Source organism: Leiobunum rupestre, chromosome 4 (assembly GCF_980474605.1).
Source record: "Leiobunum rupestre chromosome 4, qqLeiRupe1.1.hap1, whole genome shotgun sequence".
NCBI lineage: Eukaryota > Metazoa > Arthropoda > Arachnida > Opiliones > Sclerosomatidae > Leiobunum > Leiobunum rupestre.
The window spans coordinates 53,519,048-53,542,816 of record NC_143387.1 but is presented as its reverse complement, the minus strand read 5'-3'; the positions used below and the strand labels follow the sequence as shown (position 1 = coordinate 53,542,816).

At 39.7% G+C, this 23,769-nt stretch overlaps 3 protein-coding genes across 4 annotated transcripts; all 3 read right to left on the bottom strand.

The window, feature by feature from the left end:
- Positions 1-9,021: 9,021 nt before the first annotated feature.
- shv (DnaJ heat shock protein family member shriveled) lies at positions 9,022-11,958 on the bottom strand. The gene is made up of 9 exons (XM_090173255.1): positions 11,795-11,958; positions 11,496-11,652; positions 11,339-11,433; positions 11,145-11,274; positions 10,670-10,812; positions 10,466-10,606; positions 10,284-10,395; positions 10,064-10,223; positions 9,022-9,350 (listed from the first exon to the last, which is right to left on the bottom strand). Exons 1-9 carry the CDS (start codon positions 11,860-11,862, stop codon positions 9,286-9,288), a joined length of 1,071 nt encoding a protein of 356 aa, XP_090029381.1. The 5' UTR covers positions 11,863-11,958; the 3' UTR covers positions 9,022-9,285.
- Positions 11,959-12,985: 1,027 nt separating this feature from the next.
- Positions 12,986-16,311, bottom strand: Grasp65 (Golgi reassembly-stacking protein 2). Of its 2 annotated transcripts, none has more exons than XM_090173253.1 (10): positions 16,225-16,311; positions 16,073-16,150; positions 15,871-15,951; positions 15,610-15,813; positions 15,457-15,543; positions 15,259-15,389; positions 15,051-15,192; positions 14,892-14,997; positions 14,588-14,806; positions 12,986-13,970 (listed from the first exon to the last, which is right to left on the bottom strand). In XM_090173253.1, exons 2-10 carry the CDS (start codon positions 16,133-16,135, stop codon positions 13,783-13,785), a joined length of 1,221 nt encoding a protein of 406 aa, XP_090029379.1. In that variant the 5' UTR covers positions 16,136-16,150; positions 16,225-16,311; the 3' UTR covers positions 12,986-13,782. The 2 variants fall into 2 exon arrangements, with proteins under 2 accessions (XP_090029379.1, XP_090029380.1); XM_090173254.1 differs by lacking the exon at positions 12,986-13,970 and adding an exon at positions 14,370-14,480.
- Positions 16,312-16,341: 30 nt separating this feature from the next.
- On the bottom strand, positions 16,342-18,791 carry Cdc6 (Cell division cycle 6). The gene is made up of 10 exons (XM_090171648.1): positions 18,380-18,791; positions 18,217-18,324; positions 17,946-18,145; positions 17,721-17,884; positions 17,551-17,657; positions 17,348-17,484; positions 17,113-17,287; positions 16,812-17,053; positions 16,610-16,750; positions 16,342-16,545 (listed from the first exon to the last, which is right to left on the bottom strand). Exons 1-10 carry the CDS (start codon positions 18,708-18,710, stop codon positions 16,447-16,449), a joined length of 1,704 nt encoding a protein of 567 aa, XP_090027774.1. The 5' UTR covers positions 18,711-18,791; the 3' UTR covers positions 16,342-16,446.
- Positions 18,792-23,769: the final 4,978 nt, after the last annotated feature.

Here is a 23,769-nt window from a genome sequence, read left to right as displayed (position 1 = left end):
CCTGCAACGCGATATGTATGGAAGACCCCACAATTTTAAGGATTAACTCTCAAGTAAACCACTAAGCAGCTCCGATGCCTCGAAAGCCATAGGAGGAAGCGGCCAACAGCGAAACCGTTGGAGGGCGACCAAAATACCAGAGGTTATATTTCCTTAAAGAATGAAGCGAGTGTTCATAATTCTGATATTTCACTTCCGATTCAAAAAGACATCATTATTTTCCCAAAGCAAGCGTTATTTATATTTGCAGAAGTTAATTTTCTTCTGATACTTGTGAAAGTGTTTTAATTTTCAAAGGGTCTGGCCTCGTTCATCAAAAGTTGAAAATGGCTAACAGCAACGATTTCCCGCGCGTTGTTACCTGGAACTTACAAAGACTAAGTAATTCTAAGACCGGTGTCAGTTTTTAGCAACATAATGATTTAGGTTGTCATTGGCGAAACAGAATATCATAAAATTTTTTGCATTGGGTGATAGGAAATATATATTTTACATCAAGTTATTTACCATCTGTTAAATACCACGCTTTCATAGTCGATGGAAATTTACTCAAGCTAAAACGTTGATATTTGGTATATGATAAAAAGTTCCCTTTACTTAAAATTTTCAAACCTGGCGGTATTTGTTCGAATACTTCGGTTATTTTCGAAATCAAATTTGACAAATTATTTCTAAAAACCGAAATATTTTGTTTTTGACAAATAGCCAACATGGGCGCCAGCAGACATTCTATGGGAGTGCCATGATATAGAAACCTCACTCGCTTCGCTCGCTCGGCGGTCACACAGAACGGTTTGATAAATGATAATGAACGAGCTTTCCGTAAGTGATATAAGACACATTTGAAGTAAATACTCTACTGCAGTGTTTTCCCCAAAACGAAGAACGACAGTGCAAGTAATACGTTGGTGCGGACGGGCCGCGGTTCATTTTTTGGTATTAGCCTAGTCTCCGATATTTAATCGAAAATAAATTCGGGAAAACCTAGACCCAAGAAGGGGCAACGGGGCATAGCTCATTGAATGGGGGGAGCGGCAATTACTCCCACATGATACCAAAAATAAATGATAATTTTCTACTCGCCCCGCCCTACCTTGAAGAGTACTCGGCTACAGTCCATACTTGCTATCTCGTCGCCACTTTGGTGCCCCCAATTCGTACGCCACCATAGGGGGCCCCCAAAATAAAAAGTGCCAGGGCCTCACAATATTTAAAGACGGCCCTGAGTATGTCAATTAGGAAATATTATCAACAAACTGATTTTCAGAGCTATTGCGCAATCTAGGTTTAGTTCTCAGCACAGAGCCCCCTAGTGTCTAAATATACCCAAGGCAAAATATACTGCTACCAAGGACGACAACACGCTACTCAGTTCAAGTGCAAGTCCAAGTTCAAGTCGGAGCTTTGCGAGAATGTCAGTGTCGGAAAAATGGTCGATCAGGAAATTAGCGTAAAAACCATAGGAAGTATCATACTTATCGTTATTATGTTACTTATGGTAGATGTGGGGAATTTCATCTTCCGAAACGAGATATTTGGAACTAAAGTGATTGGACGCTGTGGACAGAAGCTGGATGGCTGAAGGACTATTGGCTGTAGTAGCGCTTGAATGAATTGGAGGTAGTAGACGATCTTAGGCTGGTCAATTTAGCTTTGGCAATCTGGCCGATCACCGAAAACCTCTTGACTCGTACGTCTGACAAAGTTTCTACAATTTGGCCACCCAAGTATATAGTTTCCGAAGAGGTGCTTGAGTGGTCCAATTTTTCTCGGGGATAAGGTGGTCGCGATATAAACATTTGCAACAGCCTTTTTCTTGAAATTGTACTTGAAGTTTGTCTGGAAGATATCCCTCTAGAATACTTCGGTAGTAAATTTATATCCTTGTGACAAACTCAGTGGCGTAGCAAGGATTTTGTTTCCGGGGGGGGGGGGGGGCACGGAATTGAAACAAAAACCAAAAAATAAAAATATTTGTATGTACGACCATACGTTTCGGGGGGGCATGTGCCCCATGTGCCCCCCTTGGCTACGCCACTGGACAGACTACACCCAAACAAACGGGTTTTTAGCTTATAAACTTTTCCAGTAGGTTTTTTTGAAAAATAAAATTTAGGTAGTCGAAAGTATAGTTCAAGGCACGTGTATATCAATTTTCGAACAATTCAGGTATTTTTGGTAACCATGCGCTCTCACTATAGGTGGTTTTTTTCGCCTGCTCGGGGTTTTTTGAGCAGGTTAAAAAGTGTAGCCATATGATGTCATTTTACTTAAATTCTGTCTTGACGAAAAAAACGAGTTGGAGTAAGAAGTAGTTAAAGGTTAAAGACTATTTACAAAAAGCTGGCCTCCTGTGAAGAGGTCTAAAAGAGTCATGTTTTCGTTTAAGCAGACGACAAAGCTAGATTATTCCCTCTACACCTCCTATCGAGGAGGAGTAAAAAGTGTAACCTTAGAGCTCTGGAACAAACGAACAAAATTCGTGACAGGGTAAATCTTACCCCTAGCTAGAACAGGCGAATAAAACGTTTTAAGGTAAAAAGTTTACCCTTTTTGTCCTCGGACAAGCGAAAAAAACCACCTTATAAGAGTTAAAACGTTGCCCATCGAAACCCCTTTTGAGCGGCGGCGCGTGATCCACGTCATAATAACCACAACCCTCGACTCAGGCCAGACTGCCTAAGCAGTTCTACATTCGTGGTAGATATGAATACATACATAGTTTAAGTTCTCGAAGCTTGACGATGTTGACCGATCACCGCGTTAGTCAAGTTCGTTGCGGGAGTAAGCGCAATCTGATGAAATCCCGCTTTATTGACTGAAGAAACGCTCAACTCCTCTCATAACGTTATAGTTGCCAAAGAAATGTTTGAGTGATCCAATTTGTTTTATATTCGGAAAACGTACGGAGAGAAAGTGCTCGCGCTACGTACATTTGCAGCAGCCCTTTTTTTGATATTCTAATTTGTCTGGGAGATACCGAAAAGTGTTGCATTTTGGAACTTGGCCCATAGTATCCGGTTAGTTGAAGACTTGCCAACTTACAAGGAGGTATTTATTGCCGATTTTGTTCAAAGTCGGGCGTAATGTAGACCTATATGAGATATCAAATTTCCCAAAAGCAAACGTTACACTACCCATTCGATTTGCTATGGCAAGTTTGGCAACCGAAAATGTTTTTGATCACTTACAACCAAAATAAGATTTTTTCCTTATTTTACCCAAAATTTGTTACAAATTTACCAAAAAATGTTCCAATTTACCCAAACTTGATGAAATTTACCTAAATGTGGTCCAAATTACACATTTCGTGATTTTCAAAATTTTTAAAAAAATTCGTATCCCATGCTTTTTTAAATGGATATTTTTTGGTTTTAAGTGATCAAAAGCATTTTCGGTTGTCATAGCAAATCGAATGGGTAGTGCAACGTCTCCTTTTGGGAAATTTCATATCTCATATAGGTCTACATTACGCCCTACTTTGAACAAAATCGGCAATAAACACCTCGGTTACTCTCCTTGTTAGTGGTTACATAGAGGAATAGCATTCCTCCATGGTGGTTAGTTCCAAAGCTACGTTCACTTCGTTACTCATATTTGGAGTAAAGGTCTTCTCCAGAAAACCGCCGACATGGATGGCAATGTATATCTAGTTTTAAAATTAAAACGACACTCCTGCCATCTTGCTTTGGTATCTCCAACATGAATTCAGTGGCATAGCTAGAAGCCTAGAACAATGGCGTCCCAATGCAAAATGTAAGGGTTGAGCTTGTGGGGCCCTTTAAATAACGTGGGTCTCAATTACACTGCATTGTTCAATTCGATTAGTTACGAAACTGAACTTCATTAAACAACTAAATTATAACTGAAATGCAATTTTGAGAATTATAGATGACGTTAAATTTTATATACTACAGGCCCACTGGGAAAATAATTTCAACAATAAATACCCCTTTTTTTAGAATGATTAAAGTAATTATCGTAAATATGATTGTTTGGAAAAGGTATTTGGTTTGAAAAGGAACATTTTTGCGCCTTGAAAGAAATTTTTCATTATCGTGATCTAGTTTCTTTTCGCCGGTTCTGGCATTTCGGAGCAGGGTCCGACATTCATTCAAATCTCGTACACTCTAAAGAAAAGTTATTTTAAAAATCTCGAAACCAGCTTCAAAATCCTGAAATCTGGGTGAAGGTTCTTTCAAAAATCTCAAAATCAGCCTAAAAAACCAGAAATCAACACGAAAATTGCGCTCTGAAATCTCAAAATCATTTTCTGATTTCTGAAATCTGCACTTCGAGATTCAAAATCCCTTACGCATTACGCTACCTTGACGAATAGTTCACAGTGCAGAATAATTATCTCTAAACCAGAACAAGCGAATAGTTTAATTTAGCGTTAAAAGTGTACGCCTTTTGATCCAGAACAGGTGAAAAATATCCACCTTATGACGTCATTTTTCTTCGGTTCCGTGCTGGCGAATAGTTCGAGTCGGGGTCATAGATATATCAAATACTATTTTAAAAGATAAATTCTGAATAAGCAGACGATTTGATTAGTTTACTCTCTCTCTCTACTCCCGCTTTTGAGAAGGAGTTGACAGAGTAGCCCTTCTCAGTGGCGTAGACAAGGGGGGTGTTTCCGGGTCCAGACCCCCCCTTGGGACTACCTTTGACTGTACTAAATTTCCACCCCCTCTCAACATTCACATACTTCGAATTTCTGGCTACGCCACTGGCCCTTCTACTCCGGAACATGTCCTTGAACCAAGTCTTCAAAGTTGATTAAAATTAGAAAGGTGTTCCCCGTTACATTTGAGGTCTAAATAGTTTTGAAACCACCTAATTTAACCAATAACAAGTCTAGGGAATTGAGACAAAAACAGGAAGGTCGTGATGAAAATAATTTACCAGACACCAGATTGAAGGGCTATTGACTCGAAAAATACTCATGCTAGAGTAACAAAATTTGCTAGACATACTCATCTAATAGGAAGTCTTTAGAATTTGCAAACTCGGATGACATTCAACTCATGGTTCAAGATCATTTAAAGTGTATCTCGTGAACCAATGGATTTAGAGAAATGGTTCCAATTTAAAAAGTGTGTAATTTCATATTTTAAGTCTAAATGTCTTTAACCCGATGCAAACCACCACGAAAGTTCACGATGGAACCCTTTCAAATTCGAACCATTTCTCTAAATCTGGTGTCTGGTAAATTATTTTCATCACGACCTTCCTGTTTTGTCTTAATTCCCTAGACTTGATATTGGTCAAATTACGTGGGCCCAAAGCTATTTAGACCTCAAATGGGAAGGGGGAAACTTTTCTAATTGAAACCAACTATGTAACTCTAATGGTTCTAGAGATAAAATTTAAATGACCTTGAAGACTTGGAAATTTCCGTTTTCAAGTGACCCTTGCACGTTCTATGTGTCCTGGAAGTTTCAAATTCCTGGTTAAAATACATTTGGAGTTATTGTCATTGTATAGTTTTAAAGTTAACACCCTGTATTTTTTATTGACAAAGGGGAGCTATCATTGTGGTCTTGGTTTCTGTTGGTGTTATCTACCAGCTAATCTTCCATTTGGATTAGATTGAGATTTAATATGAAAGGAGGTTATATCAAAAGTAGTTCTTCGCATCCATGCTAAGCTGATATTCATGATTACTACATAAAATGAAATGTATGTGAACTAGCCGGATGAAAGCTCCTAGTAAGTTAACAATCATTGAAGTTACAGTTAAAGTCAAAAGAAACGACATCATTTGAGGGCTGCATTAAAATTTAGAAGTTCATATCGTTATTAATAACATTAAAGAGCATTCAGCCTTGCCGCTCAGGTATATATGAAAACTAGCACCGTTGCCATAAATAAAAGCGCATTTTTTGGCTTTAAAATATGAATGGCTGTACCTTCTTCAGATGACTCGCGAGTTAATTGCGCCAGGGTGTCGTCGCTACCTTATTTCTAAAACCAGGTATCGTAAAAAAAAATTGGTTCGAGATAAAAATAATGTAAATTAAACGTTCGAATTTCGCTACCTAATTATTTCTAAAACCAACTATGTAAAACAATTCAGTTTGGGTAATGATCATTTAAATTTAAAAACGGTTCTATCACGATACCCATTGGAGCCCGTAACTTTTGAACCCTTGACTTCTCAAGTTCTCAGCGACCGCTAAGGCAACAAATATGAACGATACTTCCATAAATGGGGTATGAGAAACTCTCTCAGGCGTAATAACCGTTTTGGCCCTCGGGGGCCCGTAGCTTTGGGCCATTGATTTCTCAGTGACCACTGAGGTGACAAATATAAAGAATGGGGTATGAAATACTCTCTCAGACGCGATACCCGTTTGGGCCCTTGATTTCTCGGCAACCGCTGAGGCCACAAATATAAAAGATACGTCCATTAATATGAGATTAAATTTTCTCTTGATCGCGATACCCATTGGGGCCCTTAAATTTGGGAAATTGATTTCTTGTAAACCGCTGAGACCATATATGTAAACGATACGTCGATTCATCTTGGATTAAAGGATTCATGAGGTATAACATTTTCTCTCGATAGCGATGCCCACATGGGGCCTATACATTTGGCGGACGTTGAACTAATATTACGGCGTTTTACAATATAACATTATGTACCGCAGCTACAAAACTCACATCGCATCTTTTTAGAGTGATGTCTGAGCTGACAAAGGGAAAACCAGGGTTGGTACAAAATTTCCGGAATTAAATTCCCTGACTTTTCCAGGTTTTCCCTGACTATTTTTGTAGAATAAATGAATGGTTTGAGGGAAAATCTTTTAAAATATTTATTATGTATTTTTAATACATCTTACAAAAATTTATTCGACTGATTTTTTTTTGTGTCATTTTGAAATGCCCTTACTTTTTTGGACCATTTTAAAATTCCTTGATTTTTTCCATGACGCAGTGGCGTAGCGTGGGGGGGGGGCAAAGGGGGCCATGGCCCCGGGTGGCATAGATGTAGGGGGCGGTCTGGCAAATTGAAACCAACGCGGCCGGCCGATGTTCTGGGTCAGAAAAGTGACATTGGCGGCAGCCGCTGGCAGGCGACTATTGCAGTGTTGTCACAGGCCCTTAAGGGGTCTGAGTGTTCAATAACTGGTGGCTTTACTGAGGAGTCGGGGCCCGGCTCTTGTAACCCATAAGGGCGGTGGCACACCGGGAGATGTTAGCTGAGATCAAATGGTCCGATCTCCGACCTCCGACTTCGGTCAGGTAAGGGCTGGAAACTAAGCTTCAGCTCAAACTAATGGAGAGGGGCCAGGCATCCTGTCGCCTAGGCGGATTTGGTGGCCTGCTGTGGGGCGGCGGGTCTCCCAGCTTTGTGGAGCCCATTGGGATCTACGGTGCCGATCGTGCCGGGTTACGCTGGACCACAGTGTGCCCGTTGTCCCCCTTTAGTCCACCTTTTCTTAAGGGCTTTGGCACCTCACCTATGTAGTTAAGGTGCTAGAGCACCCGCTCATGTAACCCACTGCTGTGTGCGAAGGGGCGAATTGGTCAACCCATTGTTGAACCTTCTGCTGGGAGAGCGGCTTGCGACCTTCAGTAGTAGGGTACTACTACCCATGTTGGTTTTGTCACCTGTCCGGGCTGTGGACGCTGGCGTAGGGCATTATGATGATAGGCCTCCGGTGGTGTGGCACTCTTGTTACCGGTACACTGGGCTATAATTTCTGATAATAATAATAATAATCAGCTAGGCTAATACCCAAGGCACCACCTTAGGCCTAAGTCATCAAGCGACTTTTGAAGCCATTAATTCAGGTGGCCGGGTTACAATGCGTAGGAGGGTTGTGGCAAGCCCTGCATGCCACGCGTTCGAGCCAACAGCTCCCTACACTAACTATTACCGTTAAGATGGATGCAGTGATGTCACACCGTGCGCTGTGTTTATGAGATTTCTATGCCGTCAACAGAACAGTCTACGAGTCTAGCCGGGCAGCGCGCGGTGTGGCAACACTGCAGCAACCGCCAACAGAAAACAGTCGACGAGTCTAACCGGCTCGAACGAAACGTCAGTTATTGTTATTGAGAAGCGCGGTGCAGTTACTATTTAAAATCTACAATGTCGTTCAGATTAACAAATCTGGGTATCGTGGCAATCGAACAAGAGGTACAAATTAATATTGACCATTGCATAAAAGAGTTCGCGTTGCAAAAAACACGCAGAATAAAATTTTAATTTTTTAACGACTTGAATCCTTTTGCAATCAACAGAGTATCACAGAATTTTTGCCTACTTTTGGGGGGGCGGCAAGTTTAGGGGTGGCCCCGGGTGGAAGAAATGCACGCTACGCCACTGCCATGACGTTAATTTTGGAATCATTTTCAAATTCCTTGATTTTTCCCTGACGTTAATTTTTGAATCATTTTCAAATTCCTTGATTTTTCCATGACGTTAATTTTGGAATCATTTTCAAATTCCTTGATTTTTCCCTGACGTTAATTTTGGAATCATTTTCAAATTCCTTGATTTTTCCATGACGTTAATTTTGGAATCATTTTCAAATTCCTTGATTTTTCCCTGACGTTAATTTTGGAATCATTTTCAAATTCCTTGATTTTTCCCTGACGTTAATTTTGGAATCATTTTCAAATTCCTTGATTTTTCACTGACGGTAATTTTGGTATCATTTTAAAATTCCTTGATTTTTCACTGACGTTAATTTTGGAATCCTTTTCAAATTCTCTGACCTTTTGGAATCATTTTCAAATTCCGTGGCCTCTTAGAATAATTTTAAAATTCCCTGACCTTTTGCGAGTCATTTTCTATTTCCCTGACCTTTTGGAATCATTTTCAAATTCCCTAACCTTTTGGTATCATTTTCAAAATCCCTGACTTTTCCAGGTCGTGTACGAGCCCTGAAAACGTCATAATGTAAACTAATTTCTAGAACTATTAAACAATTAGTAAAGAACATGAGCATTTTATTTCAACATACAAAACCAAAAATAACAAAAAAAATGCTGTCAGTGACCTTCAGAATAAATTAGGGTTATTTCATAAGAAATTATTTTATAAGAAAATGGAACTAACTGAAATTAAATCAGTCGCAACATAACGCAGGATACATCACTCAATAATAATTATCGTTAGAATAGTTTAAAAACTAATGATTATCCTTCGGCAATTTTAGGGGAATTTGTTTTCAAAAACATCACATATAAGTCACTTTCTTTACACAAAATTTTCGCAAAATGTTCTTAGCGCACTAATAAATAATTTAGTAAATACACTACACTCGACTAAAACCCTCTAAGGCCATTATAAACTTTAGTCTTGTTTTCTTCCTTTAAAATATTTGCTATTGCTAAAAATTAAATACTTATTTTAGAATAATAATTGTCGAAATATCAATACACCAACGCATATCCAATTTTTTATTTTATTTTTTGGATACTTTAGACGATACTGAACATTTTGCTGCCAAAATTATTTTTATGTAAATTCGCGGAGATATTAAATTTGTAAAATTAACGTTTTTTAGCGTTGCCTTTCGCCACAATTCGGCCCCCTTAATTGTTGTAGGTGAAGTAGGATACACAATGGTTTTAAAAGAAATAAATATGCAAAAAAAGGAAAGCAATATTTAATTTTTATTTGCGGAAATGGTTTAACTAGAGCAAATTTTGGTAAAACACCCATCTCCGAACACAAGACGAGTGTAAAAAAGTATCATGGAAAAAGGCAAAATATTATCATAAACTAACAAGTAAGTGTTGGCACTGCATGTTTGCTACGCTCTCGTGCTGGGGCCACCCCAACCCCATTCTTGCTAAACATGATGGGCCATCTAGCATAGCGACCTAGCGGACATATTACCAAGGAAAAATATAAAATACTTTGTCCCCGCCCAACATTACACAAAACCGAAATTTTTGTGTATCCTACTATACCACAAACGGAAATGTAACGCTAGAAATCGTTAATTTCAAAAATTAATATCTCCACGAATTTTCTTCTTCACAAAATAATTTTGACAGTATCCTGTAAATAAAATTGTTAAAATTAAAAAACCAGTACCTTTTCTATCTTCGTCTGATAGTTCGCCTTTAGGAAAGTCAACATCAAATGTAACATACAATGTGCCATGTAAATTATTGTTATCATAATTTGGCATTCCCTCCCCCTTTTTACGAATTCGTGAACCAGGCCACGTTATTTTTTCCCTGGAAATTTGTACCTAAAAATTATGTTGAATATATTCTGTTAATATTTACAAATGTTAGTTAAGCCATCTTACTTGGTGACCACCCAAATGAGTTAAGTTTGTTGAAAAACCGTTTAACGCATCCGTTAATGAAATGGTCATATTAGTATATAAATCATCACCCCTTCTTTCAAAAATTTTATGCCTGAAAATAAAAAAGCCCACTTAAATATAAGTTTAAATAAATTCAAATGTAAATAGTAAATAATACTTACGGCAAAGTTTTTATCCTAACTTTTAAATCACCAGGATCTCCGTCTATGTGCGGTTCACCTTCGGCCACGAATACCTGCTCCTGGCCATCTTGCATTCCCGCCTCTACTTCTACCTCCAAAACTCTTTCTTCGTTCTCTAACCTAAATGGAAAAGAATTAAGCTTTATTAAAGTAAAATACTTCTTTCAATTACATGGCTCTTACTTTACATTAGGACATTGATCGCAAACAGTTTGTTGCGTCATTTGAAACCTCCCAGGTCCAAGCTGTCTCGTTACCATCTCTTGCCTACAATTGCATTTACGAGTTCCTCTCGCAGCTTTTATCACTGGTTTATTACGTACCATCTACATTTTAAGTTGAAAAATACTAAAAATTAATTTGAAATTTCACAAATATTTTAATTGTCAAGTTGAACATTTTTCGAGCCTTTGACTTGGGTAAAGATGAGATTATGACTATATTAAACTCTTCAAACACCCTACGCCAAAGACTAAAAAATGTATCAGAAGTATAATTGTATCAGATAAAATTCCAAGACTGGCTAAAATGTAAATTTAACCCTCCAACGATGAGAAGCCCTGAGGATTTATTTTGCATTCTTTCGAACAAAAACTTCATGAAATGAAATTTCTGTAGATACCAAATGCTTTAGTTTATTTGGACCCAGGTGTCATACCTCTACAAAATTTCCATTATATAGTTCTTCTAATGTAACCCAAAGGTCCATAACCAAGTCAGCTCCTTTTGGAGTCTCTCGTGACTCTTGACGAGAGCCACCGCCAAAGAAACCAAAGTCACCAAAAAAGCTGCAATTGTTAACTAAGTTAATAAATTTCACCTAAAAATATTTAGATTAAATGAAATTCATACCTTGCAAATGGATCACCACCTCCTACACCATCATTCTTGAGTCCCTCTTCACCAAACTGATCATACTTTTTCCTTTTATCGGAATCTGATAAAACCTAGTAAAATGGCCTTGTTACAAACATACTTTAGGTCTCAAGCAGTTTAATGAAATGTCTACTTCGTACGCAGCACCCAAATCTTGAAACTTTTCTTGAGCGTTTGGGTCATCTGGATTTTTATCAGGATGAAACTCTTTAGCTAATTTACGATATGCTTTCTTAATTTGATTTAAATTTGCAGTTCGAGGTACATTCAATATAGAATAAAAGTCTCTCCTGAAATTTATTGTTAAGTATATCAAAATTAATGCCTCAAAATATGAGTGCCATTTCAAAAATGACTCAGGGGAGGAAACCGGGTAATGCAGTACTAAGACTATTTAAAATATTTTATAAAAATTATAGTTAATTATCTTACCCAGCTAAAGTTTGAACGATGAAAACGAAAATAGTGAAGAAAAATATGATGTTTTGAAGAAAAATCATCCTGGAAACCTCCTCATTCGGCCGACAAAGAAAATGTGGAAACGCGAGGCGGCGAGAGAGGAATCGTGAAATTCAAACGAAAGAAAAAGCACGCAATGTGTTCAATTCTGATTGGTTTATGTTATAGCGTTTTCCATTGGGAACCTCCGAGTGTGATCCGGATTTGTTGAATGACGTCACTGCTCTCTGTAGGAGGCGCACGGAGGATTCGCCCTGGTAGCTCCCAATGAAATACGAAACGTTTTCGGAGCACTGTTTTGTTTCCCTCCGACTCTTGAGTTGGGGCAGCCGGGAGCACTCCGGGAGCACTCCGGGAGGGAGTACCTTGGTCAATGGAAGTAGATCCTCCCTCTCGGAGCTGCCCCTTTTTTCCCAATGGAATACGATTTTGATTTTGGAGCACTCCGGGAGTGCTCGGAGGTTCCCAATGGAATTAGTCAGTTGGTTTTTGAATATGGCATGGACCAATAACATATTAGCAGAAGTAAATAAACCAAAGTTATCGATATAGCTCAGAATCGGAGGGCGTTTTCCTTATGAAAATCGAGCTAATTTCTATCCCCGTCTTTTGACCCGATAAATTGCACTTGGGAATTATGGGTATAGCTCGTTACCTTAGAGCAAGAGTCGAGCAAGTCTGAAAACCCCTATTTGAGAAAAACCAGTTTTAATTTCGAAATCTAGCATAATAACAATTATAATCTAATAATGAAAATTGATAAAAATAGAGTGAAAATATATATTGAAAATTTTGTACTGAGTCACCGTAATTTAAAAACACTCAAGGATTCTTATTTTGAATTTCTTTCAATAGTCACGTATCACGACTTACTTGACTTTTGCTCTCAGGTAGCGCGCTATTTCTATGTATAAAAAATGGTTTCGTAAACAAAAAAGTTTTTTCTTCAGCCTAGGAGCACGCAAAATATCAAATTCGAGGTAAAAATGTCACTTGGTCACTTCACAAGGAAAACGCCTCCAACATGGGGAGTATAGCAGTCTGAAAACTTTAGTTCATTTACTTTTGGTATTAGTGTTTCAAGGTTCCTTCTTTGTGATAATCTTTTCTTGAGATATTATTTTCATGTAGAGAAAGCATAAATTTCACATTTATTTTCTTACATAATGAAATCTAATAATATTAACATTTACAGATATGGTAAAATGATTGCGCTAGAATAAAAAGTTCCAAGGTTTGTTTCTCAACGTTTGTAAAAATTTAAAATAGGCGCGCCGAATAGACCCATGTTGAAAGTTGGGGGGCCGAAAATTAACATGTTTACCTGGCAACTCAGCATTTGGACGGAACATCCGTTTCCTTACTTCCGCCTGTATATTTCAATGGCGGTCACGTGGTTCAAAACGTCACAAACAGGATGTTCCGTCCAGAGGTCTCACTTAAGCCTCGTCTGCGGCCCCTTTTTTGTTATGGGTCTATAGACCACGTGACCGCCATTGAAATATACAGGCGGAAGTAAGGAAACGGATGTTCCGTCCAAATGCTGAGTTACCAGGTAAAAATGTTAATTTTCGGCCCCCCAACTTTCATCATGGGTCTATTGTTGAGATTTCACTACGCCATCTTTTTTTGTGTACCTTAAATCTTTTATATAAGCTTGCTATTATTTTATGAGGGGTTTTCAAAATTAAAATATCGTAGAGGTATTGGCTCTCACCAAGAGGCTGTATCCTTTGGTTGTAAGCCTCGGTGAAAGCAGATTGAAAACAATATAAAAACCTGATCAAGAGGATATTTTAGTTAAACCAAATGACACTTTATAAGAATTGAAGCATACAGTATGCCTTCCTTTAGATTCTAATTCAAACTGTACATTTTTTCTAAGAGAAGGCACAGTCTTCAACGATGAATTAAGTTCGAACGCGTTTAATTTTAATTGTAATATTTAACTAATACTAGTGCTAAGATTCGGTATTATTGTTGGTATGAAGAGCTGGTAATTGGGGTAGTGGAGTTACTTCCACCATCGGATTATTAACAGTAGAGTTGTTGATGGTAACTAAGTGTGGTGGCAGAGCCATCGGTGGTGGTGGCAAACTGGACGAAACCACAGATGAAATGTGGGGTGCAACCATCACAGGAAGAATATCTATCATGTATATAACAATATTTAACATATCAACTTAAAACATTTTGGGCTCTAGCTTGGGAATAGTGATCAAAAAAATTCTAGCCTATTTAAAAATTATTAGTCATAAACAAATCTTTTTGCTTATATTAATTTAGAAGCGTAAGCAAAAACTGTAAAACACAATTCAATACCATAAAACGTAATCTGAAATTATATATTTTGTACAAATATAATTTAGCAAGGTTTAACAACTGAAGGAAAGTAAAATGATAAAGGTTTTTTTTAAACTGATTTGTTGAAAATCAATTCTTTTCTCAGTTAATAAAATATGGAAAATGAAATACCATGCTTTCAACATAAAAAAAAAAAAACACATTTTGAGAGACTTATCTAATTACGTAAGAATTAGAATAGAACTTCCAAAAAAAAGACATCTTTTATAAAGTTAATAAAATATAATCTACAAAAACTAGAGGTGTTGAGGTGCAGCCATGGCAGCTCTGACGGGTGTTAACTCGGGAGGTTGCGCTAAGCCAAACAAAAAACAAAATCAAAATTCTGAACCATGCAAAGGCTTTGGAGTGTGGTCAAAGGCGGGAAGGAGTGGAACAAATAGTTAATAAAATAATACCAACCAGGTGGAGCTGGAGGTGCTGCTGTTTGCGCTGAACTTGTTAGTCCCACAAGGGCCTCAACTGGTAGAGAGGCACTAACTGTTATTGGTGGTCTTCCTGGTATGGTTAAAGGAGTGACTACTGGTAATTGGCTAGGACCGCCTAATGGTATATCGAGAGTTTTCTCTAGTAGCGGCGGTGCTGATGGTCCATCAGTGGTTGGAGCTGACAAAATCGGTTCTAATTATAAGTAAAGAACGAGTTAGATTATAAGTAAAGAACGAGTTAGATTTGAATGATGACAATTTCCAAACCAACGTATTACCTGTAGAGATAAAAGAATTGGATGAATCATTATTTAAATTTAAGGAAGCTATCCCTTCTTCAATTTTCTCAGTTGGTGGAGTCGCAGAATGAGCCGTTAATAAAACCTGCATTGATGTAACATTAGGTTACGGTTATTAACAATATTTTCTCAACATACAGTTGAAAAACCATCAGGTGTCACAGCTCCAACATCAGGCTTAATGATTGGAGTGGCTATTGTACTCGTAAGCATTTTGTTCATATTTGGAGGTTTAGCTGGAATACGATGAAGATACCCATACCCAATTCCACAGCCTAAACTAAATGAGGAAAGTGATACGGATGTCTTGAAACAATTCGAAGTATTTAGTATCATTCTTACTTACCTTCCATCTCCACCCCAGTTCCTATTTGGGGTTATAGTAACTTCCCTGCAAGAGTCTGTATCGGAATTATAGACATAGAGCTTCAGGGGCTTCCCTTCGTGTGTTTCGATTAAAGTAAAGAGGTCTTCAGACTATTTTGAACCAATATTATGAATTAAAACAGTGTCTCAAAGATATTCCTAAGCTATTGAGACATGCCTCATGTAAGACAGAATCAGCACCAATAATATAATCACTAAATGCGATGAGACCAGCAAAGTCAGCGGGTGAAGTTGGATTCACTTCCTATACCATAAAAATCATACAAACTTTGTTACATATTCGTAAAATGAGAGTCAATTCCTCACTTACCAATACATGCCAAACATTTTCATTGGCTCCTTCAAATGAACAGAATCTGATACTAACTCCTAATAATCCTTGGCCTCCCCACATATTAGAAGGTACTATTTCAACATCTCGGACTGACTGTGCTTTACTATTGTACACTGTCATTTTTAAGGGCTTTTCAAGATTTGCTTTTAAAATTTCTTTAAGAGTATCATTGTCTTGGTTCTGTCAAATTCAGCAAAATTAACAAAAAGTCTTGAAAAAATAACCTTCATATCTTACCAATCTCGTATTACCAATAGCGACTATAAAATCAAAGAAAGCCTCAAGTCCAGCTCGAGAACCAGGAGAGTTATCTTGCACCTTTAAAAGTAAATTTATATGGCATAATAAATAACAGTTTGGCAGTAAACGAAACTGGTAACCGGCTAAATAGGCGTGTACGTAATAATGTTGTTACTTAAGCCTTGGCGCGAAATCTTACCCTTAAAACATGATAACCTTCCGTACCTCCACCAGGAATGGGCGCACTTTGCGAACCACCCATAGTTGCCTTAATTACCTTTACGATAATAGGTAAAAACATCATGAAATAAGTAACATAACGAGAAAATTAAGGTCTTAATGCAAACTTACGTGGCGACTTCAGCAACGAACTCATAAGCTGAAATTTGACATATTACGCCATCTAGTATCACTCTGTTGCGTAACACCAAAAACAAGCGTTCTTTTTGAAATTAAAATTGTCCTATGAAAATCTCAAAACTTTATTTAGAAAAAGCATTTATAATGGAGTTTTACAGGATTGTGGTCATAATTTTCGCTTAAATAAAATAATTTGCGTCAAAATTAAACTTTTTATGGTTTTAAAACAGATAAATCATTTAATACAGCTGCTAATAAATTTTTGTCTTGAAGAACAAACAGTAATTCATCTTCATTGGCTTTAAGTATCACCTTAAATTAAAACTTAATAAATAAAGGATAATAAAATACTTAAATTAAGAAAATCATGAAATACCTTGGCCATTCTGACTTGCTTAGCTTTCTTCATGTTAATCAAACCACGTGATTCAACCAAATCACACAAGCTCATAAATTCTGATGGATCTACTTTTCCAATTTGCCTCCTCTGACACATGCGACAGTGTACTTCGTGCAGCTGAAATAAATAAATTGTTTACAAATTCAATTATAATCCGAAATGCAAATAATATTCAAACCTTTCCAACAGTAATATCTTTCATTTTGCTGTGTTTTGTAAGCAACAACAAGGCACATAACAGCAACTTTTGTTGAATAGGCATGGTCGAATCAAACTCGGATGACTTGGAAGGTCCGGAAGAAATAACTTGGGAATTATAAATATCATGAAGAACAGACATAATTTGAGGCAATCCAACAACGGAAGTTAAGGGAATATCTTTCTTCACAGGTGAATTACGTGGACTTCCTCCATTGCAACCTAAAAACACAAAATATTAGAAAATATATCAATTTGCATTTCAATTTCAGAACTTTTACCATCATCGGAAATTGTCTTGAGCACCTGTTGGGATTTTGCACCCTTCTCAGCTATATCTAGCGCTCGTCTACAAGTATCTAGAGCTTTCCTTATGTCACCGGTGGAAGCAGCTATTTTTCTGGCACAAAACTGTACCGCTTCAGGTTTTATTATAATGGACTTCTGGTCAAGCACCTGATAATAGTGAAACATCGTTACTCAAGATCCTTTCTGAAGGTAAATTCATAAACTTACATCTTTTAACCTGTCCTTGAGGATGTCTTGAATTTGATTTTGGGAATAGGGCATAAAATGAAGTAATTGTGGTTTACTTCCGCAAGCGTGGAGTCTGGGAAGAAGTCGATCAGTTAAATCCAACGCATTTGCAATACCTAAATGAAATTTCAATAATAAACCTAAAAGTTCTAAACGGGTAACAAGACTAAATGCAATATTACCAATTAGAATCAATCTAGAATCTTGTAGCCTAGGCCATTCAAATATTGTATACAAAACATCTTGGTTTTTAGTACATAATTGGTCCATTTCATCTAAAACCATCAACCTATAGCAAATAACCATTAGACATTTTATGGAAACTAATTTAATTACTTGGTATGAAACTTACACTGGATTTCCTTTACTGGTTAGATGATGTTCTATCTTTTTCATTGATTCTTTTATAGTTGGGGAAGGTCCGCATGCAAGTTCACTTGAGATGTGGTCATAAATAGATTTGCTTTGCCTCATTGTCATACAGTTAATGAAAATCGTTATAAATGAATCTTGCAACTGTTTAGAGATAAGCTTGGTAAGTTTCCAATACACCAAATAAAAAGATTTGTTAACTTACAGCGTGGTTCTGTATGAACTGCTGAAGGCAAGCAGTTTTACCAGTGCCAGGGGCTCCTGAAACGTACAAGCTGCCAGCAGTCTTAGATTTCAAATGGAACTTTAGGAACTTCTCTAATTTTGAACGTTCATTTTCTCGGCAGAGGATCCGCGATGGTGTTGACGTATGCAAGGCTTGCTTTGCTTTTTGATAAGGTGTCACTATACACATAGAATAAAATAGAAACTAAAGACCTGCAACAGTCCTATATAACCTAAATGTGAAGTCATACCATCTTGTTTTCCAAGTTTAACTAAAGTGCGGGGAGTTGCATTTTCATCATCAAAACAAAGAACTTTGGGTCGTTTAGGTGGAGATGCGTGTAAAATATTTGTTGAACCTAAAACGAAGCTGTTAATTAAATTACAATAACACAATTTATCATTAAGCAATACCATTTTTCACAGGACTGGATCGTTTTAAAGGTGAAGAGGAGACTAAACGATCAGCATTGCATAATGCAAAATTTGGTGAAAAATTTAAAGTAGATGATTCGGATTTCTTGGGCGTGGACAATGGTGCGGAAATCCCTTCATGTTTAGGAGCATCTTCTATTAAACGCGAATTAATTTTCTTCCCACGTTTGGTTGACTTTTTAACATTTTTCACTGGCCTAGTTGCTGGCGAAGAATTCTCATCACAATTTAATAAGTTGTTAAGATTTTTCTTTACTTGTGATCTGGTTTTACGTATAGGGAAATCAATTTTAGATTGAATAAGATCCATAATAAAGGTTAAATAAATTTAGTTTAAATAAAATTAAGGCGACCAAAATAGAAATACCGGCGACAAACGATTGCCAGCAAAACTAACACAAAAGTGACAAACACCGCGCGCGCGAAAGGTTTCCCGCGTAAAAATTTTGTTCTCGCTGATTGGCCGACAAACGCGTTCGCCTATTGCAGCGTTGCCAGGTATCGAATTTATTCGAAAATTAAGGTGCACAACTACGGCCAGCTTTGATTACTCGCTATAGCGAATTAGCAGAGAAAATTAATGGAAAGACTTTCTTGATAAAAAAAAAGACTTGCTAGAGAACTCATTGCAAAAAAGGTTAAGCAGGTCAACAAGAAGATTGAAAGGGAAATTATCCAAGCAGGAAAAGCACAAGTTAACGGTTTTGGGTCCATCTGAGGTAGCGACATATTTAACGATGTTCGTAACAGTTACTCTATCCCTCAAAGTTGGTCGGAATCAAGGGTCTCTCTCATCAAGGATTCTATATTTTTAGAAGGATAGGAAGTGATGGCGCTTTCGCACCGGGAAGAAAACGAGCGACTGCGCAATAGCTCCTTCCAAAAATTACCCAGCCAAGGTCAAATATCGCTAGCGTGAAGGCGCCAAAGCCCATTTCGCCGTTGAGCGATTTGACCTTGGGGGTGAGTAAAAGTGGTAAAAGTGACGTCACTCTTTTGTAAAACTCCACGCTCTTCCCGCCAAGCCGTTTATACAGGGGAACCATCAACCAAGGAGAAAAGATGGGGAACCTAGTCACTTCCTATCCTTCTACAAATATAGAATCCTTGCTCCCATCCACAAAGGAAAAGGTAAAGCAGAAGACGATCTGAATGCATATAGACCGATCGCTGTCACGTCGACGGTATACAATTTATTTATTTATTTTATAAAATTACAATGGTCTGCCAAGCCGTGACGACTTATGCACAGACACGTAGGTACAAGGATGTTTACTGAGTACAGTGAATTAACAAACAAGGATACAAAACAAGTGAAATAAGAAAAAAGAAAAGCAAGAGAAAAATACATAATAATGACCGAATATTGTCAAACAGTGGGGGGAGGGTCACGAAGATGTTTGTAAATGGTCACTTAAAGAGGAACGAAATTGCGAATAGTCGGTAATCGAAACAATAGATTGTGGGAGGGCAGGGGGCAGGGGGGGGGCAAAATCCCCGGGGCCCGAGCGAAAAGGGCCCACGAGGGGGGCCCGTAGCTATAGGGCCCATCGAAGAAGCTCAAGGGGGGGGGTGCAAATCAAGATAACTTGAGAAAGGTTTTCAGGGCACAAGGGATGGGGTTCAAATCGAAGGGGCCCGCGAGTAAGTTTGACCCCGGGCCCCAGGATACCTCTGCACGGCCCTGTGGGAGAGCATTCCAGTCACTAACAACTGAGTGGGAGAAAAAATGTAACCGGCGAGTGGTTCTCGCCCGGGGTTTGACTAGTTTGAGGGAGTGCAGTGGCGTAGCTGCCCGGCTAGACTCGTAGACTGTTCTGTTGACGGCATAGAAATCTCATAAACACAGCGCACGGTGTGACATCACTGCATCGAGGTTAACGGTAATAGTTAGTGTAGGGAGCTGTTGGCTCGAACGCGTGGCATGCAGGGCTTGCCACCACCCTCCTACGCATTGTAGCCCGGCCACCTGAATTAATGGCTTCAAAAGTCGCTTGATGACTTAGGCCTAAGGTGGTGCCTTGGGTATTAGCCTAGCTGATTATTATTATTATTATCAGAAATTATAGCCCAGTGTACCGGTAACAAGAGAACCACACCACCGGAGGCCTATCATCATAATGCCCTACGCCAGCGTCCACAGCCCGAACAGGTGACAAAACCAACATGGGTAGTAGTACCCTACTACTGAAGGTCGCAAGCCGCTCTCCCAGCAGAAGGTTCAACAATGGGTTGACCAATTCGCCCCTTCGCACACAGCAGTGGGTTACATGAGCGGGTGCTCTAGCACCTTAACTACATAGGTGAGGTGCCAAAGCCCTTAAGAAAAGGTGGACTAAAGGGGGACAACGGGCACACTGCGGTCCAGCGTAACCCGGCACGATCGGCACCGTAGATCCCAATGGGCTCCACAAAGCCGGGAAACCGGGCCACAGCGCCTCATACGGAGACCCGCCGCCCCACAGCAGGCCACCAAATCCGCCTAGGCGACAGGATGCCTGGCCCCTCTCCATTAGCTTGAGCTGAAGCTTAGTTTCCAGCCCTTACCTGACCGAAGTCGGAGGTCGGAGATCGGACCATTTGATCTCAGCTAACATCTCCCGGTGTGCCACCGCTCTTATGGGTTACAAGAGCCGGACCCCGACTCCTCAGTAAAGCCACCAGTTATTGAACACTCAGACCCCTTAAGGGCCTGTGACAACACTGCAATAGTCGCCTGCCAGCGGCTGCCGCCAATGTCACTTTTCCGACCCAGAATATCGGCCGGCCGCGTTGGTTTCAATTTGCCAGGCCGCCCCCTACATCTATGCCGCCCGGGGCCATGGCCCCCTTTGCCCCCCCCCCCACGCTACGCCACTGAGGGAGTGACCCCTGGTTCGAGAGCCGGAGTCAAGGGAAAAATGGTCTGAAAAGCCCAGAACCTGGGGGCCTATTCTGTAAATATTCGAAATCCAATTTTCGATCGAAAACTAGATTTCGAACTTCGAGATCTCGACGAATGGTATTCGGTAAAGATCTCGAAGTTCGAAATGTAGTTTTCGATCGAAAATTATATTTCGAATATTTACAGAATAGGCCCCCAGATTCTTATGAAAACATTTGTGAAGTAAGCATAAATTGTTGAGTTTATGTCGAATCATGACGTGTTGAATATTTAGAGCCTTTGCTCGAGCGGGGGCGGGGTGGGCCGAGACTTTGTTAGCCAATTTAGTAAATTGGTTCTGGGCTTTTTGGAGCGAATGTTGGTCAGTCTCCAAGTATGGAGACCATACTGGAGAACAATAATCGAAAATGGAAGTGCTAGGGAGTTGTAAAGGGATTTGACCAACACAGGAGAGCGAAAGCACAAATTATGGCGGATCAGCCCTGCCACAGCTCGGACACGTTTGGTAACCTTGTTAGTGTGGATGGAAAATTTCATTGAGGAGTCAACTTGAATACCTAGGTCCCGTTCAGACAGAGTGGTATTGAGGGGTGTGCCATTGATATGGTAAACAAAGTGGGGGTTCTTATGCCCTAGGTGGAGGTCAGAGCATTTAGTCTCATTGAAGGCAAGTCCACGTGATTTTGCCCAGTGGTAAGCCCTGTCCAAACCAGCCTTGAGCTCCTGACAGTGGGACACGTCCCGAAGTTTATGGAAGAGTTTGGAGTCGTCCGCAAAAAGGAGTATGAGAGCAATGGTAATTGCATCAGGCAGATAATTAATGAAGACATTGAAGAGTAGGGGACCCAGGACTGACCCTTAGGGAACCCCTTTACAAACATCACGCCATGCAGATGAGACCCCATTAAGGACGACCCGTTGCCGCCGGCCACTTAAGTAATCCGCTAACCAAGCCAGGGCATCATCAGTAATTCCCGCAGCATGAAGGGATTCAAGGAGACGCGCATGAGGAATCGAGTCGAAGGCTTTTGAAAAGTCTAAGTAGATAACATCTACGCTATAACCCTCATCGAGCCACATAAACCACAAGTTAGTGGCCTCCAGGAGATTGGTAAGACATGACCGCTTGGGCAGAAAACCGTGCTGGCGCCGAGAGAAGAAGTTGGTTTTAGCCAAGTGGTTAGCAACCTGATCGTATACAAGGCGTTCACTCAATTTGGGGGTATGATTAAGGTTGTTAATCGGACGGTATTTAGTACGGTCGATACGGGAGCCGGACTTGTGAATTGGCGTGATGTTCGCTTCCTTCCAGGAGGTTAGTAGTTTACAATGGGAGAAAGAGCGAGAAATTATTAGATAAAAGGGAAAGGCAAGAACATCCACAAGCGATTTTATTAAGAAAGGGTGAAGGCCATACGAACCAGGCGACTTAGTAACTTTTGAAGTAGAGAGGAGTCTGTATAGGTCCCAAGGTTCACAGGAGAATCGAGTTAGTCTCGCTTGAGAAGCAGGGAGGGGTGGAAGTTCAGCTGTAGTCATACGGCATGCAGGTAAGATACCAGGGCCCGGGGTGCTGACAGTACTAGCAAAAAAATCCTTCAGGAGGGATGCAGCTTCTCCATCAGGCCGCTTAAGTTCAATGATACCCACTCTAGTTGAACGGAACCCATTAATGTGAGACCAAAAAGCCTTCGGGTTATTCTTGATATTGGAAGTCAAGGTCTGCTCAAATTTACGCCGAACGTTCCGGCAGTGATTAGTGTAGGCGTTTCTAGCCCTGCAATAGCGTTCGTGGACCGAGGACAGAGCTGGAAGGGGGACAGATCGCTTTTTAGCTAACATGAGTTTAGTCCACGCGGAATTTTTGAATGCCCGACTACGAAAAGTACGTGAGTCGGGTTTAGGGGGAGACGGCGGGTTACGCAATCGGAGATCATCGCGCAACAAAACATATTCTCGACATCTCTTTCTTTTTCAAAATTAAAGAAATATGTAAAACGCGTTTTGGGCGGCTGGAACTCTACTCCGATATCAACTAACCAAAGACTAACGAATACACTCCGGAATGCCCTATTTTCTTTACCGGAAATATGTGCCGGAAACGGCCCAAAACTTTAAAATGGCTGTTCATTTCATGCTTCCCCCGCCTCTATTTCTCATTCGTGTATTGCTAGAGGCTAAAAAGGGGGGAGGAAACGTTTCTTTGCTCCCCTACATTTACGCGCTCCACTAACGCTGGGCGATGAACAGCCGAACGACAGCACGACAGCATCTTTTCCATTGAAGTCGCTGTAGCTCCCCTCCATTTACGCGCCCCCTAAAACTCTACAGCGATGCGACGGACGGACAGCATGACAGGCATCTTTTCCATTGAAGTCGCTGCAGTGAGAGCTTCGCTCGCTCCGCTCAATAAAATCTTGAACCTTATTTATTTTGCCGCAACTTCAAAGTTTCACGGCCTATTTCGTTCCTACAACACCATAGA